Source organism: Pleurodeles waltl, chromosome 10 (genome assembly GCF_031143425.1).
Source record: "Pleurodeles waltl isolate 20211129_DDA chromosome 10, aPleWal1.hap1.20221129, whole genome shotgun sequence".
Taxonomy (NCBI): Eukaryota; Metazoa; Chordata; class Amphibia; order Caudata; family Salamandridae; genus Pleurodeles; species Pleurodeles waltl.
Genome location: NC_090449.1, coordinates 791,720,053 through 791,736,064, shown reverse-complemented (window position 1 = coordinate 791,736,064; position 16,012 = coordinate 791,720,053). Strand labels below are relative to the sequence as shown.

At 38.7% G+C, this 16,012-nt stretch overlaps 1 protein-coding gene across 6 annotated transcripts in view; it reads left to right on the top strand.

Annotated features, from left to right (window-relative positions):
• Positions 1–16,012, top strand: part of HOXA3 (homeobox A3) — a 93,146-nt gene that overhangs the window by 67,185 nt on the left and 9,949 nt on the right. For 5 of the 6 annotated variants that reach the window (XM_069211428.1, XM_069211424.1, XM_069211429.1 and 2 more), the window contains exon 2: positions 208–781. The exons of the other annotated variant lie outside the window; for it this stretch is intronic. In XM_069211428.1, coding sequence (XP_069067529.1) covers positions 325–781 — 457 coding nt within the window. In that variant the 5' untranslated portion in view covers positions 208–324. The remainder of the gene's footprint in view (positions 1–207; positions 782–16,012) is intronic. 6 annotated transcript variants of the gene reach the window in all.

Sequence of the window (16,012 nt, the reverse complement as noted above, 5' to 3'; positions counted from 1 at the left end):
CGTCGGTTGCGCTGCGTGCAACCCGTGTCTGCTGCACAGAGAGAGCCCAAGCGCTTTTATACCGAGAGGGCCGGGGCCCGAGGCCAGCTCATGCTGCTAAATATTGCTGACCATTTTTTCTTTTATGGCTTCCTTGTCACTTAGCTATTGAAAGTAAGATGGATTCGTGCGATTTCTTCACTGTGGTATGCTTTCTGTACACTCTAGGTCGGCCCGCGGCGCCCATTGGAGGAGGGAGACCACGTGACCGAGAGGTGCCAATGTTACTCTTTACGGGTGTCAAGACCCTGTCAGTTTCTGAAATAAATATTGGGAAACAACGAAATGCAAAAGGCGACTTACTACGACAACGCTGCAGTCTACGGTGGTTACCCCTACCAAGGAGCAAATGGTTTCGCTTACAATGCCACTCAGCCGCAGTACCCCCAGCCCTCGCCGCTTGTGGAAAGCGAGTACCATCGACCGGCCTGTTCCCTGCAGTCCCCGGGCAGCGCCGTGCCCCACCACAAAGCCAATGACATCAGTGAGAGTTGTATGAGGGGTCTGGGGGGCCAGGTCAGCCAGCAGCCCCTACTCATCCCGGACCCGCAGGACCAGCACCAGCCCCCGCCGGAGCCGGTGCCCCCGCCCTCCGTGTCCCCGCCACAGCATGCCGGCGGCAGCCCTGCCTCCTCCACCAAGGCCTCCGGCCTGGCGTCGCCCACCGCCTCCAAGCAGATCTTCCCGTGGATGAAGGAGTCTCGTCAGAACCCCAAACCGAAAACCGGCAGCTCCAGTTCAGGTAACGGCAGCCTATCTCTCCATGAGCAAACGTATACTTTTCTGTAGGCCACTTGTGAGACTTCTCACTAGTGCCCGGCGCGTGGTTGCTTCCGGTCAAATGCAGTCTGTTTGAGGTGTGAAAGCTGAAGTTTAAAGCCAGGGGTGTTAGGCATATGAGTGCATGCCTCTTTGTGGCTATAAAGGCAGGTATGCAAATGAGGCAATCAAAAAACAGTACCTCGCTTGGACTTGGTTCTTCCGCCAAACACCCATTATAAACTAAGAAAAGAACCTTTGCTTGTCAGAGTTGAGTAGGAATTGGAGAATGTAACATTGGCATCCACAGCAGAAACCAGCTAAACTTCGGTGCCAACAAATGCTAAAACTTAGGACTGCACACTTAATTCTATACAAATGTCCCAGTCCTGGCCTCTCCTCAGTCATACCTAAGTTTCTGTTGATCCAGTCTCATTCGCCAGAGTCATTCCCGCGCGCAAACGTATGGCCAGTGATGCTTTCTGTACCCCTTGAAGAATGGCTCTTGCCGCCCAATAAATAGTCTCTCTATTTGCACAATGTCCGCAGTAAATGCACAAACATGAATATCGAGAGCTGCATGACATTTGGGTCAGTTTTTACAGGCCTCTTACCCCAACCTCGCAGCTCTTACAACCCCAACAACAAACTCTTCCACAAATACACATTCAGTTTCACACACAAACGCATAGTTATACACACACGCACACATACAATCTTCACACACACGCTGGCTCTACACACACACGCACAAAGTATGACCGCTCTGCCATTCTTAGACATTTTTTGCCAATTTTAATTCATTTGGGAGAAAAAAACATTTTGAAGTTTCACCACAATTCTAATCAACATGCATCTTGGGTACGTCTGACGAGCAATAGCGATATTTGCATAAATGCCATGTAAAACTACTGCTTTGTGCGTTAGGAGAAACTGACAGAGCCAAAACCCTGCTTTACAATTCAGATGCACACATACACACGAACTATGCTAACAAATAGACTGATTGAGTTAGACATATACAATATGAATATATGAGCGGTAGACAGAGGAAGTCCGACGGAATGTTGTACCATTTGGTTACCCCACTCTACCCCTTTCAAGGAATTTAAAGCACATTGTAGTCACCGGTCTCTTACGTTAACCGAGGGTTACAGCAGTTTACATTTCTTAGTAAGAGGCCACAGCGACCTCACATGAACCTCGCAAGATAAAAGTATCATTCCAAATAACCTCTGATGTTTTTCTAGCCTTTAAACAATATTACGCTTTTGTAATCGAGTTGGAGCAGTTTTGGCCTGTGGAGATTTTTAGTTTTCAATTTTGTCACTTAGAAGCTGTGAACATTAATTCTGACTAAACATGTTTTCAGAAACGAAAGATCGAACATTTGTTCAAATCATTTAAAAAATACATTTGAGACAGGGGCTCCTTATATGTTAAAATTGCAATACACTTTAGCAAGAACTCTCATCGTGGGACTTGCTCTACATTTCCAGTGTTCTGTGGTAACCCTTAAAATGCACAACTTGCCAAAAACTTGCCCAGAGACCAATACTGCACTTAAGTGGTTTATGGTTATGTTTGCTATAATAAACCACAATTTCTCCCTTTCAAGCCTCAAGCCACTGTATAAGCTCACAGTTTGTGAGTACTTTTTTAGTCAACACTGATGTCGTTTGTGTTGGACTCAAAGCCATTATATTCTGCCATCTGTAAATTAGCTCTATAGACCTTTGCATTTTTGTAATAAAGCACATTTTGAGTAATTAAGGAAACGAGCAAACATTTTCCCATGTAATTTACAGTCCAGTGTAGCACAGAGTGATATAAAGCGTGATAATGAAGATTACAGAGTGAATGGTTCACCTAGTAGATTTGTTCCTCCTCATTGTGTACAGCAGCCCTACACCATGCTGGTAACCCTCAGAGTTGGGTATTCTTCACAGAGTCGCTTCCTTCTGCGCCAGATCAGACAAGAGTGGTGGGTGTTTTTTTGCTTCATACTAACTTTGGAACCATTTCAAATGCTTTTTGAACAAGCACTCAAAAGTTAGTTAAGTTACTTTTTTTTTACTTTTTATTGTAATCACGTTTTATTAATGATTTGTCTGGTATTTTATCTACTCAATACCTTAGTTTTAATTTGTTATATCAATGTATTTCATGAATTAACTTTCATTGTTTGTAAGTTTCTTGACTGTGAAAATATGGTGTTACCTTAGTCTTCCTTGTGTTTCCTCAACAGAGGTTAAGCTCATAGTCTGTCTTTTACTTATTTGGTTTAGAGTTAATATATATCTCCAAGCCACGTATTTATTTGTTTTCCATGTCTGAATGGTTTTAAGTCTTGCCAATCTACTACTTCATCTCCTTCACTTTATTTTCCCATATCCTTATCTGAAAGCTTTTATGATTTTGTCTGGAAAGCAACACTATATTCCTCCAGTTGGGAAAATAGATCCCATACAGTTGAAGTATTTGGCTATTTCCACAAGTGTGCAGTCCAAATGACAAAACTATTCTAACCCAATTTGGATTTCCATGATCCTCATTTTTATGGAGGCTTCTGTAGGGCTTGTTATATTTTCTAGGTTTTAATTTTAGTGGGCTCTGGGGGGGGGGGCTCTCAGCATTTATCTTGCTAGTTACTCCTGATGGTTTCACTTTTGTTTCTATGGTTGTGGGTATGCTCATATTTAATGATTTCCATGCTTATTATCTTTCTTATTCTAGCTGTGTAGGAGAATTCGTCTTTCAGAAGCTGATACTTCCTCTTCTGTATCCTAAGAAAGGATGTCAACCTAAGTGAAATCCTTTCCTAGAGCAAAAAAAAAAAGATTTAGCAACAAGTTTGTATGACACAGAGTTTATAGGGTTTATAGATATCAATGGAATGAGCTATTTAATACTTTAGGTGGATTCAAAGTGGATTCAAAGGGGTTAAGAATGTCTAGGGATAAATATAGGTAAAGACAACAGTAATGGCATACAGAGTCCACCTAACAAGTCTTTTCCCTAATATGTATAAACGACATGGACCTAAAATGCTGATCTTTCATGGGACAGGCAAAATAAATGATGGAAAAATCATGAATTATTTAGCCTATATATGAACATGCAAAGAAACCTTTCAGAGTACAAGCAATATATAAATTCTTTTAACATAACCTAACAATTCTGTGTTAAGGTGGAAGAAAGTAGTGGTGTCGTTTCACAACATGGGAGAAATGCCTCCGTTGCTCGTTGAATGGAGAAATACAACAACTGAGGCCGCATTGAACATATTTCATGGAGTTGAGGTCCTTTGTGGAGGATAAGCATGCAAGGGCATATTCCATTTAAGACTTGGTGAAGTATGGCCAGAGATGGGAATACAGTTTGGGCATCAGGCTACCTATGAATATTTGTTTGGATAATGGAGATATGTGTTCAATTTTGTATATATGTGAAAGTTGGAGGGTTGAGGTCAATCCATACGTTACCTCCAAGTCCATTGTACAAAATAAAAAAAAACTAACATTTAAGTATGGCACTCACAGTTCACAGAAGATACATTGAATGACAGGTGATCATTTAATGCCTTGAAACAATATTTATTAAAGTATATGTTAGGAAAACCTGCCAAGCAATGATGTTTCTCAAAAACAGAAAACAATTGGCATCTACACCAAAGCTTCAATGTTTTTCAAAGAAACTCTAAAAGTAGGGTGATCACACGTGTTGAAATATTGAGTTCAAAAGGAGTGGTCATGTTAAGGACTGTAGAGAGTGCATGAACAGAAACCATTTGTTTTAAATGGATCTTCATAACAATCCTACTACCCATCTCTCCCATTCCCATATCAGACCTATGCTTTAAGTTTGACTGACGTTCTATGTGACACATAGGGCCTCATTACGAACCTAGTGGTCACAAGACCTCCAGGTTTGCGGATGGCGGTCGGGCCACCGCTAATGAGGCGGTCTGAGTGCCATACGTCAACCCTGGCGGGACCGCCAGCTCCACTAGAATCGGTGATCCCGGTGGTCTGAAGGAGGTGGCGGTCCTAATCCGCCAGGGCAACGCTGCAAGTAGCACTGCCCTGGGGATTATGACCCCCTTCTCTGCCAGCGGCTTCATGGCAGTCCCATCGCCATGAAAATGCTGGCAGAGAACTGGTGCAGGGGGCCCCAGAGGGGCCCTTGCAGCATGGGCAAGGCAGGGGCCTCCCTGGGAAGCACCCTCACAATGACATTGCGAGGGTGCTGGTGCACCCTGCAGGCTACAGCATTGCCGATTACAAGCCGGAGACAATGCTGTAGCCTGTTTCCCACTGACCTAGCAGAAAATTCTTATTAACTCCGGCAGAGAAGTTGCCACATAGGCGGCAGCCACCCGGTCGGGAATTTGGCAGACAGAGTTTTCCCTCCTACAAACTCAAAATCTGGCCCATAGTCTAGAAATATCAAACCTTCCCATTTGAGGTCATTTAGGGAACCCATGTTTACAGTCAACAAGAATCCCCCTGTAACTTCAGGTGCTCTAGTAAGACGGTTTGAGAACATATGCCAGTTTTTGACTGCATTATAAATAAACCTGTTGAGAGAGTGGTAGGTATTAACCAATGATCACTCCAAGTTCTACTCATGGGACGAAACCTACTTGTGTGGTTCAGTTTGGGTTCCATATAAGGTTATGCCTGTCTTTGGTGAGTGTAGATAGACCAAGTGCTTTTTCATCAGTTGTGGAATCCATACAGGAATAGTGTACAGGACACTTTTATAAACCTAAAGTACACAGATGGAGAGTGCCTTTCACCTGAAAAAGTGTCTCTTCAGTCCGGTACCTGGTATACACACTGGATGAATTGACTGTAGAATATGGAAGAGCGTAGTGTATTATTGTTTTAGTCACAGCAAGAATTTTATGTTGAGAACGTGTAAGTTTGTCATGTGGTGGCAATAGGATGCCTAACTATCTAACTGTAAGAAATTATTTGTAGAATAGGGGATTAGGGATATTGGGTGTGGGATTTGTTTTTTCCAGGAGAGAGTTGATTTTAAGAGTTGTCATTGTTGAAGAAGAGAAAGGAAATAATGTACTTCTTTAGCTGGGATGAGTACTGGAATGCTGTGACCCATCTGAGGGTGGCAAAATGGAAAAGTTAGAGGTTCCTGCTCTATGCTCTCTACACGTCTTTTGGTGCCTGTCTTTCCACAGACCTTTTGCAGTCTGTCGGGCAGACAAAGTGACACTTTAGGAGCAAGAACTTTCCTAAATTTTGCGTAGTGGGTCATTTCACATTGCACTATTTCGTGAAGACTTTCTCACACATGATAACATTTTATCCTCTGTTAGTATTGATTTTTCAAATCTCCAAACCAAACATTACATGTGGCAATGGGGTGAGCTATTACATTCAATTCTTACATACAGTGGCTGCAGTGAATGCGTCCTCATGTGAAATGAGACACTTTTTCATTCCAACGGGGTAATACCACTGGTGGTAACACACTCTTGGGATAAGTCTGATATCTTGATATTGTCGGTGAGGTTAAAGAAAATATTATGCTTCGTCATTATGTGTATTGATAGCCTCACTGCATATAGCAGTTTTTTAATACTACATAACAAAATGCATTGTAAATCTCAGAAAAACATTTCATTATAACTTTACAGTCTTTAACCACAAATTTAATACAATTTATTTCCATCAAAAATGTGTGAGTGGTGCAGGTATTAAATGTTTATCTAGGTTAAATAGCATATTTTCCAGGGTTTTTCTGCAGTTGAATACTGATCAGAATTTCCTCCTAAAAAGTGCTACTAAAAATATGTATATTTCCCCCAAATGTATTTTCATATGCATTGAAAGGAAATATTATTTTTGTATAGAAGTAAAAAGAGCTTGTTTGGCCACTTCTGAAACTGTGAGAAAAACATTTAGCATGCAATTTTGATTTATCTCAAATCCTTTAGTGTGCATTTTCAGTCTCTCTCAAAATGTGAAAGGCAAGCATAGAAGTGCAACAAAGTAGATCTTAGATCTAAGTGTGTGCTTAAACTTCTTCAGTGTGTTTTACAATTCGTACACTGCTAGAATTTGCCTGGCTGCATAGAAGTGGCTTTAATTCTAGGATCACTAAACCTTTGACAAATGATTCGTCAAAATTATTGTCGATTATACACGTTTTGGTTCGTAAGACTCTGCTCAGTTAATGAATTTTGCAGCCTCTAAAACTTTTAAATGTGAAATTTCACATCAATGCTAGGAAATGAAATCATTAGCAATTAAAAAAATATATTTTCATTGAGGTTGAAACTAATGAATATGGCCATCTTTAAAATAAATGTGTTTCAAATCTGACTTTCTATCTGTAACATCGACAAACTATGAAATAAAAACAAAAGTTTTAAGGTTGGACAGCTTGACACACCATAATGGGGTCAGACTTTGATGTGAAGAAGGATTTTAGGTCATTGAATCTACAAAATGCAAAAGACCCAAAAACATTTAAGATCTGCTGTGTAGCAAAACAATTGCCTGCAAAATTCTCAAATAACAGAAAGTTGCCATGAGGACAATTATTTTAGTAGGGGCGAGTAAAGGGGAGGATACAGAGCTGATACTAGATAAACATCTATCAATTTCATGTTTATATCAATAGCATTCCTGAAAGGTTACTATTAAAGCATTTAGCACTAATTATGGGATCTGAGCCCACATTCCAGTATTAGGAGCTGACAATGTTATTGGCACTTGCCCAAGTAAAGCTGAAGTTTCAAATAGCATGGTTTAGCTTGTTTCCAACACTCAAGCTGTAATTTTAAAAGTGGGCTCAGAGAAGTGTGTTGAGGATAAAAGGCATGATCACAACCAATCCAAATTTCAGCTACAAGGTCATTTGTCAGCAGTAAGCACTTAATCAATATAGATTGTTTAATAATAGGAATGCTTGCACCAATACATTTTACATTTCACACACTGTTTACTGTGAATACAGATATAAAATTGTAAAAAAAAGTTAAAAGAAGCTGCAATGTCGATGAGTAGCATTTCTAGGAACATTTAGAAAACCAAATTAAATGCAAAATTTTGAATGATGCACAAATATATGGTGTATATTTAATTTGTAGGGTTCAGGCGTACTATTTTAGTAAAAATAATGTAGTGCTACTATGTCAGTTTTGGTATCCTTATGGATAGTACAGGCATTTATGATACCATAATGACAAGTCCTTTTATTTAGTAACGTGATTCCTGACTACTGCTTATGTTGCAGAATATTCAGTAACCTGTGTGTTGTATGTGACTACTGCTGGTTCTGCAGAGTAACTAATGTGTAATGTTCTGACAACTGCTAAGGTAGCAGGATATTACTGACATGTTGTGTTTGGTCTAATAACTTAGTTGTGTACAATACAGTATATTTTCATATAACTTGTTGTTGTGTTTCCTTTGTGGTGGGGATAGTGTGTCACGTGTGTTGTGTGTGTTGTGCAAACGCTTTACACATTGCCTCTGGGGCCTGACTTCTCGTGCCAAGCTACCAAGGGGGTGAGCAGGGGTTGTCTTGGACGTGTAACTCCCTTGCCCTGACTGGAGTGGGTAGGTCCTGCCTGGCTTAGGTGCATACCTGACCAACCAAGAACCCCATTGTAAGTACTGCAGATGCGGTCATGGTTGTAGTACAAAGCGAGTGCTATCACTGTGTTTTGTTGACATCTGTTAACCCTCAGCTTCCTGTGTGACCGATCTGGTAGATAAGGTTTGGCATGTATGTTAATGAATTACCTGACCCCTTTTCTATGTGGTAGAATATGGTTCATTATTGTTTCAGATTTTATCTTACGCCCGCTTATAAACTCTTGGATTTCTGATGGTTCTTACATTTTGCACTTATTATTATTTATTTTTTACCTCTTTCTTAAATTATCAATTACGTTAGCTTCACCTTTTACGTGATAATGACAGCTACTTGTGTATGAGACAATGAGCCTGGTTTCAGCTTCCTTTGGAATTACTACCTACTTTCCATCCATCTACCTACAGATGTAAGCCACAGGCTAACACTGGACAAATTAGGCAAACATTGTTAGCGACCACACTCTTCAAAGGCCCTGTGCTTCTGTATCTATTTCTATTTCAATAGCATGAAGCAGGCAGGAAAGCAATGGAACACTGTTCATGAATTGTTCAGGGCAATTTAGAAGACATACAAGATTGTGTTCATTAAGAGGTGATTTTACATATGTGAACTATACATTTACTTTTCATATGTTTTTAATTGGATTGGGCACAGAGAGATTAAATGAGTTACCCAGAATCACAATATTTCACCCAGTTCCCAAAGAAGGGATTAGAATCTATGTTGTTAGATTGCAAAATATTTTAAGGAGCTTCAGAGCAATTGATCATTGAAAACAAAAGGAAAGTCGGTGATTTAATTAGAAATTAAATAACAGTTCTCACGTATGTTACTAAGTTGGCACCAAGTTCTCCAGTTGTTTGGCAATTGCACCTAGAACTGCTTAGTAAGTTTTCTGATAAGCCCTGCTCCTTTTTTCATCTAGTCTTCCACTACTATTACAGGGCGGATCTGGGAACCATACAAGTCAGTCTACTCTTAAATAGAGAGCAGCAGGCTTACTATGATGCCTGCTGACACCAGAAATTGAGTCTTCACTGGCGTAAGAAGTTTTTTTTACTGCCCTAGTTTCACTCAGCGATCCCATACTTTCGGGAGTTAAATGAGAGGTAGTTAACCCGATGGCTGTTAATCAGCAATTTGTCATCATCTGAGCCAAAGAGCCCCAAATTGTCTTCTTTGTGGCAACTACTTGGTCTCCTATTATGTGAGCAGAATTACATTAGCTATGGGTGGCCTGGAAGTGTGAGATCATATGTATTCAGCCTTCCTCAATACTATGCGTCAACTCTACTCCACCTCTAAGGACCATAAAAGACCACAAGATTTCGAGCTGGATCTGGAATATAGGAGGTTGAGGATGCCTAGGTTAATAGATGTGCTCTGTGGACAAACTATAGGTAGATATGTACGTTTTGCAGCTGCATATAAATTGATGTAGTTGACAACTTCTACAAGTCACTTCTTCACTTTGGCTTTAGAAATGTATGAAAAAGAGTGAGGATCTCATAATAAGTGCTTAATTTGTGCTGGAGGATGCCAGCGGTGGGCACTGGCACTCATTTGTAGGACAACAACTAATTTTTCAGCATTAGACTTTGACCCAGAGCAAGAGAGAGACACATAGAAAACAACAACAAATAGAGAAAGCAAGAATGAAAAAGAACCAATTAGGATGAGATAAAGAGACAGGAAGTGTATGATGGTGGAATAAAGAGGAAGGAGGTGGAATTAAGGCTAGGCAGTCTTGGTATTGGGCAACTCCAGCAATCACAAGCTCTGACTGTGAGCCTTTAAGAAAATCTTGTGTCTCTGCACACATGCTATAACAATCCAATATTTTTACACAGGTACACTTCTAATGATGTAGTATTTTTAACTATCCTGAGCATTTGAAGGTCCAAATAGTAATTAGAACCTGTAGCTTAGAACTTTCACAAAGTGTAACATGTTATACAAAGTGATAAATAAACCAATCTATTATTTTTGGATAGTTTACATTTTTACCACAGTATTTGTTAACATGAAGCATATTCTTTTTAGTCAGCTATATTATTCTGTTTATTTATGTTTATGTATTTTATAGTTCTGTTTGGTGCAAAAGAGGTAGAGGGCTGTCAGAGGCTTAGCAAAAACTTACAAAAAATCTGTGTTAAATACAGTGGGAGAGCTAGATAAGGAAGATAATATATTACTAGGCGGGAAGCAGTGATAGAGTGTTGTTATAAAAAGGTTACTTGTATATTTAGAATGTTTTAAAATTATAGCAAGCTCCCTCAGTAGGTAATCATCAGTAAAATAGCTTTGGGTACTGGATGTGCAACAAAATCTTAAAACCGTGTTTTTTCAATACTTCATGTTGACATTTTTACTTGTGTGTTAAGCTATAATCCGCAAAGGGCTATTTTGATTTTGGTGGCATCCTATTTTTACGCAGTTGTAGCTTTTAGTGGACTATTTTCTAGGCATTTATGTTTATTCCTTTTTCCTTTTGTCGTACAGCATTTATTGTTCAGTTAGCTAGATCCTTGTTACTTTTTATATCACAAGATTATATGTAGACTTCTATTTCTGCATGTATATTTTTATGTTAGGTTATTTGTTGAAGGAAGGATATCTACATTACAAAGGTGGAAGAATTACCGACACACAAGACACTGGGTACCAGGGATCCTACTGTTAACAAAAACCAACAGACCAACCTTCAAATTCTTGTGGTGGATTGTATTTTGCAATAGACTGATTTATACATATTGGTTATTCAGATGTATTTTTTTTGTTCATTTTGCCATAAAACATTTATAAATGTGCATTTTTGTGTTAGCAGTTTTATTTAGGCCGGGGTAACAGATTGTTTTTGTGTAATTATTACAGTGTGTTTATGTGTGTGCTTTCACTGTTTATGTTTGAGTGCTAAGGCACTTTAGTGGCACTTTTAGCAAGTTTATGTTTATAGCAATATAATATGCTATTAGGGAAGGCTGAGATGCTCACTTAGTATTTCATGTGTTTCCTTTTATTTCACCTTCCCCACTATTGTGAACTTAACATTTTAAAATAAATCCTCACGTAGGCTTTAACATCTCACCTTATTATTTCAATTTCTCCACTACTGTGAACTTAACTTTCTTACAATTTTAAAAGAAACCCTCAAGCTTTTATTGTTTCACTCAAAGTTATAATGCCAATGTGTTGTTAATTGATGCCGTGAGACGAATGCGGTCAGATTGCATTTTTACCTACTTGCAAATTTAGAGTATGAATATGAAGCTACATTTTCTTTCTTTTAACCCTTACATTTTTTAACAGTAATCATCCCCTCAATTTATTGATGCAATCAGCTGTATTTGAAAGTGCCCTTCATTAAAGGCATTAGATGGCTGATGCTCTGTAATGAGACCATCAACGGATAAATAACTCTGCATTAGATAGAGCGAATCGCACAAACACTGAGTTGCTAATAACAATGGAAAAATCTTTTAAATTGGTTGGTACAGTTGTTGTTGATGGAGCTTTCCTGGCAGAGCCCGAATCCAGTGCTGTCCATCAAGGTGTAGTCTTCAGGGTGCTGCCTATCAAGGCATAGTCTTCAGGGTGCTGCCCATCAAGGCGTCTTCGGGGATTGTACTAAAATCTGTTCAGAAATTAAACTTGCACATTAGAGCAACAGCGAAGTCAGTCAATTTCTTCATTTTTCTCTTGAGGAAATATTGGCCTGTATTAACATTAGTTGCCTCTCCTGATTTTGTTTCATGCCCTGGTATTAGCTCATTTGGCTTTAGGCAGTGGTTTAATATCTGATATCCGTTATGCTTTGCTTACAATCTTAATGTAGTGCTCTATCCTGCAATGGTTTTGATATCTTTAGATGGCAAGAATGACCATACCACTCAATTGTTGCATTAGTTTGCATTGAAGGTCAGATTCCAATTTAGATTCCCCCATTCTGACTTTTATTTCTTTCACTTATGGTTGCCAGGGTATTTCTCACATATTTCGAAAATATCTAATGACACCTGGAGCACAGGGTATAATACTTATCTCAGCATGGAACCTTCAAGGTGAAAAAGCGCAGGACATGCCTCAATTCGTAACTTGTTTGGTTACACTAACCTAAATCTTTCTCCCCATTTCAATAAGGAAGGAAACGTATTTGCTTGCTTTTCAAAAAAAATTTAAGTTTTTTGTTCTTGCATAACGTAAGGTAAATTTTACTGGTCAGTTCTGTAAAAACAGAAAATAATTTTGTAGTCTGCTTGTGTTGCAATAATTGGGTTTCAAATATTTTTTTGTTGTGGGTTCTAGTTTTGTGTTGCATTGTAAATATTTGTGATGTTTTATTGCACAGTGATCACTGCCCATGGACCACCAAACAGTTTAGAATCACAAATTAATCCTAGTTTAACAATGTTTTTTTTTTTTTTTTCTCCTTACTAGTCAGTCATATGTACATAGGTAAATAGGTGTTCCTTAAAATAACAAGATTCTGCAGGTAGACTTTGTGGTGAATCCCCAGTTGGGTAAATTAACAATAGCAATATTTCCAACTATCCATACTTTTTCTGTTATGGGTTTGTATTCCACCTTTCCACAGAGCGGATATGGTACCTGTATTGCACAGCAGAATCGGTCACCCTATTTCCTCCAGATTACATCCCTTTTCAGCACAACCCATGACCTCACCTCACCCTATAATGATAACAACTGATCTTGATAAATTTCATAGACTAGCACCTTTGCTTCAGAAAACCGTGAGGACACCTGAATTGATCAATGACTATGTGACAACCATTATGGAAGTATAAATGATCAACTGAAAATTGACTTAAATGTCAGCAGTATAACTCATTTCCTACTAGTGTGAATCATCTGTATGGAAACCCTCCATGAAGAACTGAAAGTGGTTACCTTGGGAACATCTAGTATCCACTTCACATTACAGCATGTGATAGGGGTGGTTTTTCATGGTTAAAAACTTGCTTGAACTAATCACCCAGTAAGTATATGTTGTCATTCACGACGAGAAAGAAGTGTGCATGCCTTTACATTTACTTTGTTTTTTTGCATGCTATGGGATAAACACCTGACTTTTACTGATTAAAGGTTGTTAACTGCTACCCTTCAGGGTGTGTGGTTTTAAGTTCAGCCTGCAAAAGTGTATATTTTCACAAGTTATGTTGTTGCGTGTCATTGATTCCTCAGTTATCAGTCCAAGGTTGTAATCCAGTGCAGAGCTACTTCAAACAATTTAAGACTTTTGTAAACTAAGCTTTTATTAATCGCAGGCCCCAGCCAAATTGCATACTGTATTTTTTCATTTCCATAAGAATGAGGAGTCTCACAGATATCAGAAATAAATTACTCACCATAAGTTAAAAAATATTAAGAGGGTTAGGACATATAAATCAAATGTGTGCACACTTCTGTGCTCTTCTCAACTGCACTTACACCATCAAATGATAGTTCATGTTACATCCCCATGATAAACCTTAACTTCACTGCTTTAAGATAATGTGATGTTTATCTGGACACCATTTCATTATGTGATGTTTGTAGCTCTGATCAGGGTTTTCATTTATTTTGACCATATAGGAAAACGGTCTTGCGCTGAAATGTTTAGAAATTTGAGTTGCGTTTAGAGGTGAAAACCAGCGTAGCACAAGCACAAATAAGTAATTTATTCCATGTTCTCACAAAAAATGTCAGATACATACAGGATTTTGAGGAAAGACACTTCTTATGATATTATTGCCTTTAACGTGCTTTGTGAGCTCGTGAAGTCATTGTTCAGCTACAATTTAGCAAGTTTTTGAATCTAAGGGCTCGTAAAACTTTATTTTACTCCCTCACCTTAAGCATTAAAAGCGACCGTGTCACTGGAAAAAAAGGAAAGGAAAGTGGTAACAACACTGATTTGTTTCAAATTGTCCTGTTTTCTTAGTCCTTCGTGGCTCCTTGTTCCAGTTTTCTTCTGCAAGATCACCCTTGCCGTGTTCTGCTCACCAGTGCCTTATTAATGATTGTTCTCAGAATGTAGTACATTTGGTGGAATTGCCACAGCTAGACTATTACCCAGTAGGAGTGCACCTACTGAAAAGCAGAGTATACTCTATACCGATTTCAATCATTGTGTTCTTTAACAGTGGAGAAGGCAATGTCATATCTATTGCCATGAGTGTCACATTTGTGATGTCATACGCAAGGCCTCCAACAAAACATGTGTTTGCTGATACAACTGAGTAACCATCGGATTGTTTTTGCTACTTTCTGTATATGTTTTAACATAAATTCAACTAATGTTTTTCAATTAGTGCACATATTTAAATATAAACGTGTAGGTGTGAGAGAGCGAGAAAGTGTAAGCATGCAATGGTAACAGCTATACCGCACCACATAGGTTTTATTTATGTAAATATTTCATATTGTACAATTATCCTCGTACACCAAATCTGTTGAATGATAGGTTCACAGGATGTGGTGATTCAAGTGACACATTGTGATTCCCGTCCCGACACATTTGTGCTAGATTCTGGGGTATTGTGAACATTGGCTACATTTCTGCACAAAAAGAAAGTGTATCTGTGTTTTAACTCAAAATTAATTGAATTTTAGCTGGCTTAGACGTTCTTAAGATGTTAGCCTTCAGGTTCAGCACGGGTTTGATGGAGTTAGCCTTTTTGTTCAATAGACTGGTTATTAATAGCATGTAACTCTTCTTAAGGTTTGTGCCAGTGGCAAGTAGCCATTGCGATGTTTCATATATTTAATTATGTAGGCAGTGATGATTTGAAGGTGCATATTATTGGAGTTTCTCAATTTTCTTGTAATAAAATTCTCAGCCCCGTTCCACAAATGGGTATCTTACCTTTTCGGTGGGTGAATAGGTGACATCAAGTGAAGGGGTATACAAAATGTTCATTTTGCCAAAATGTTGCTACACAGCCTTGTGAATTTTAAAAAGTTCCTCTTCATTTAAGTTTTGAGGTTTTGTAAACTATTTTGTGGTCAAATTCTGCCACTCAAGGTTTACGTTTCATGATTTTTTCTGAAAAACCCACTTTTATGGGACTATCATGTTCGCGTTTGTTTTTAAAATTTTGCAGTTTTACAGAGGTTATTGGTAGCCCTATAGACTAGACCACCCCTAAAGAAATTGAACTATAAACCAAAAGGCACGGTTTTCAGGTTTTCTTAAAACTGCCCAGAGTATGTTCACATTTTGTTTAACTATCATTCACTTTTTGTGAATTGTCATGTATCATGGTTTGTACAATTAGTAAGTGAATGTATGTGGAAACAACAGAAGCACATTGTCCAAGTACTTTAGGCTTGAGTCATAAAACAAATTTATAGTTTGGAATAGCAGAAAATTTAATTTACACAAATTTGGCAAGATATGACATTCTTACCAACCATTCGTACTGTGGATTTAAAAGTGGGTTGAGTGGCCTACATATTGTTGTTATTGCTGCTATTTTCATTTATAAAGCGCACAATCTCTTAGTTTTTTGCATCCCAGCGTATTCTATAGTCAAGGGTGGATCCCCAATTGGTTTGGAGGTTTAAATCGCAGACAAGAGTC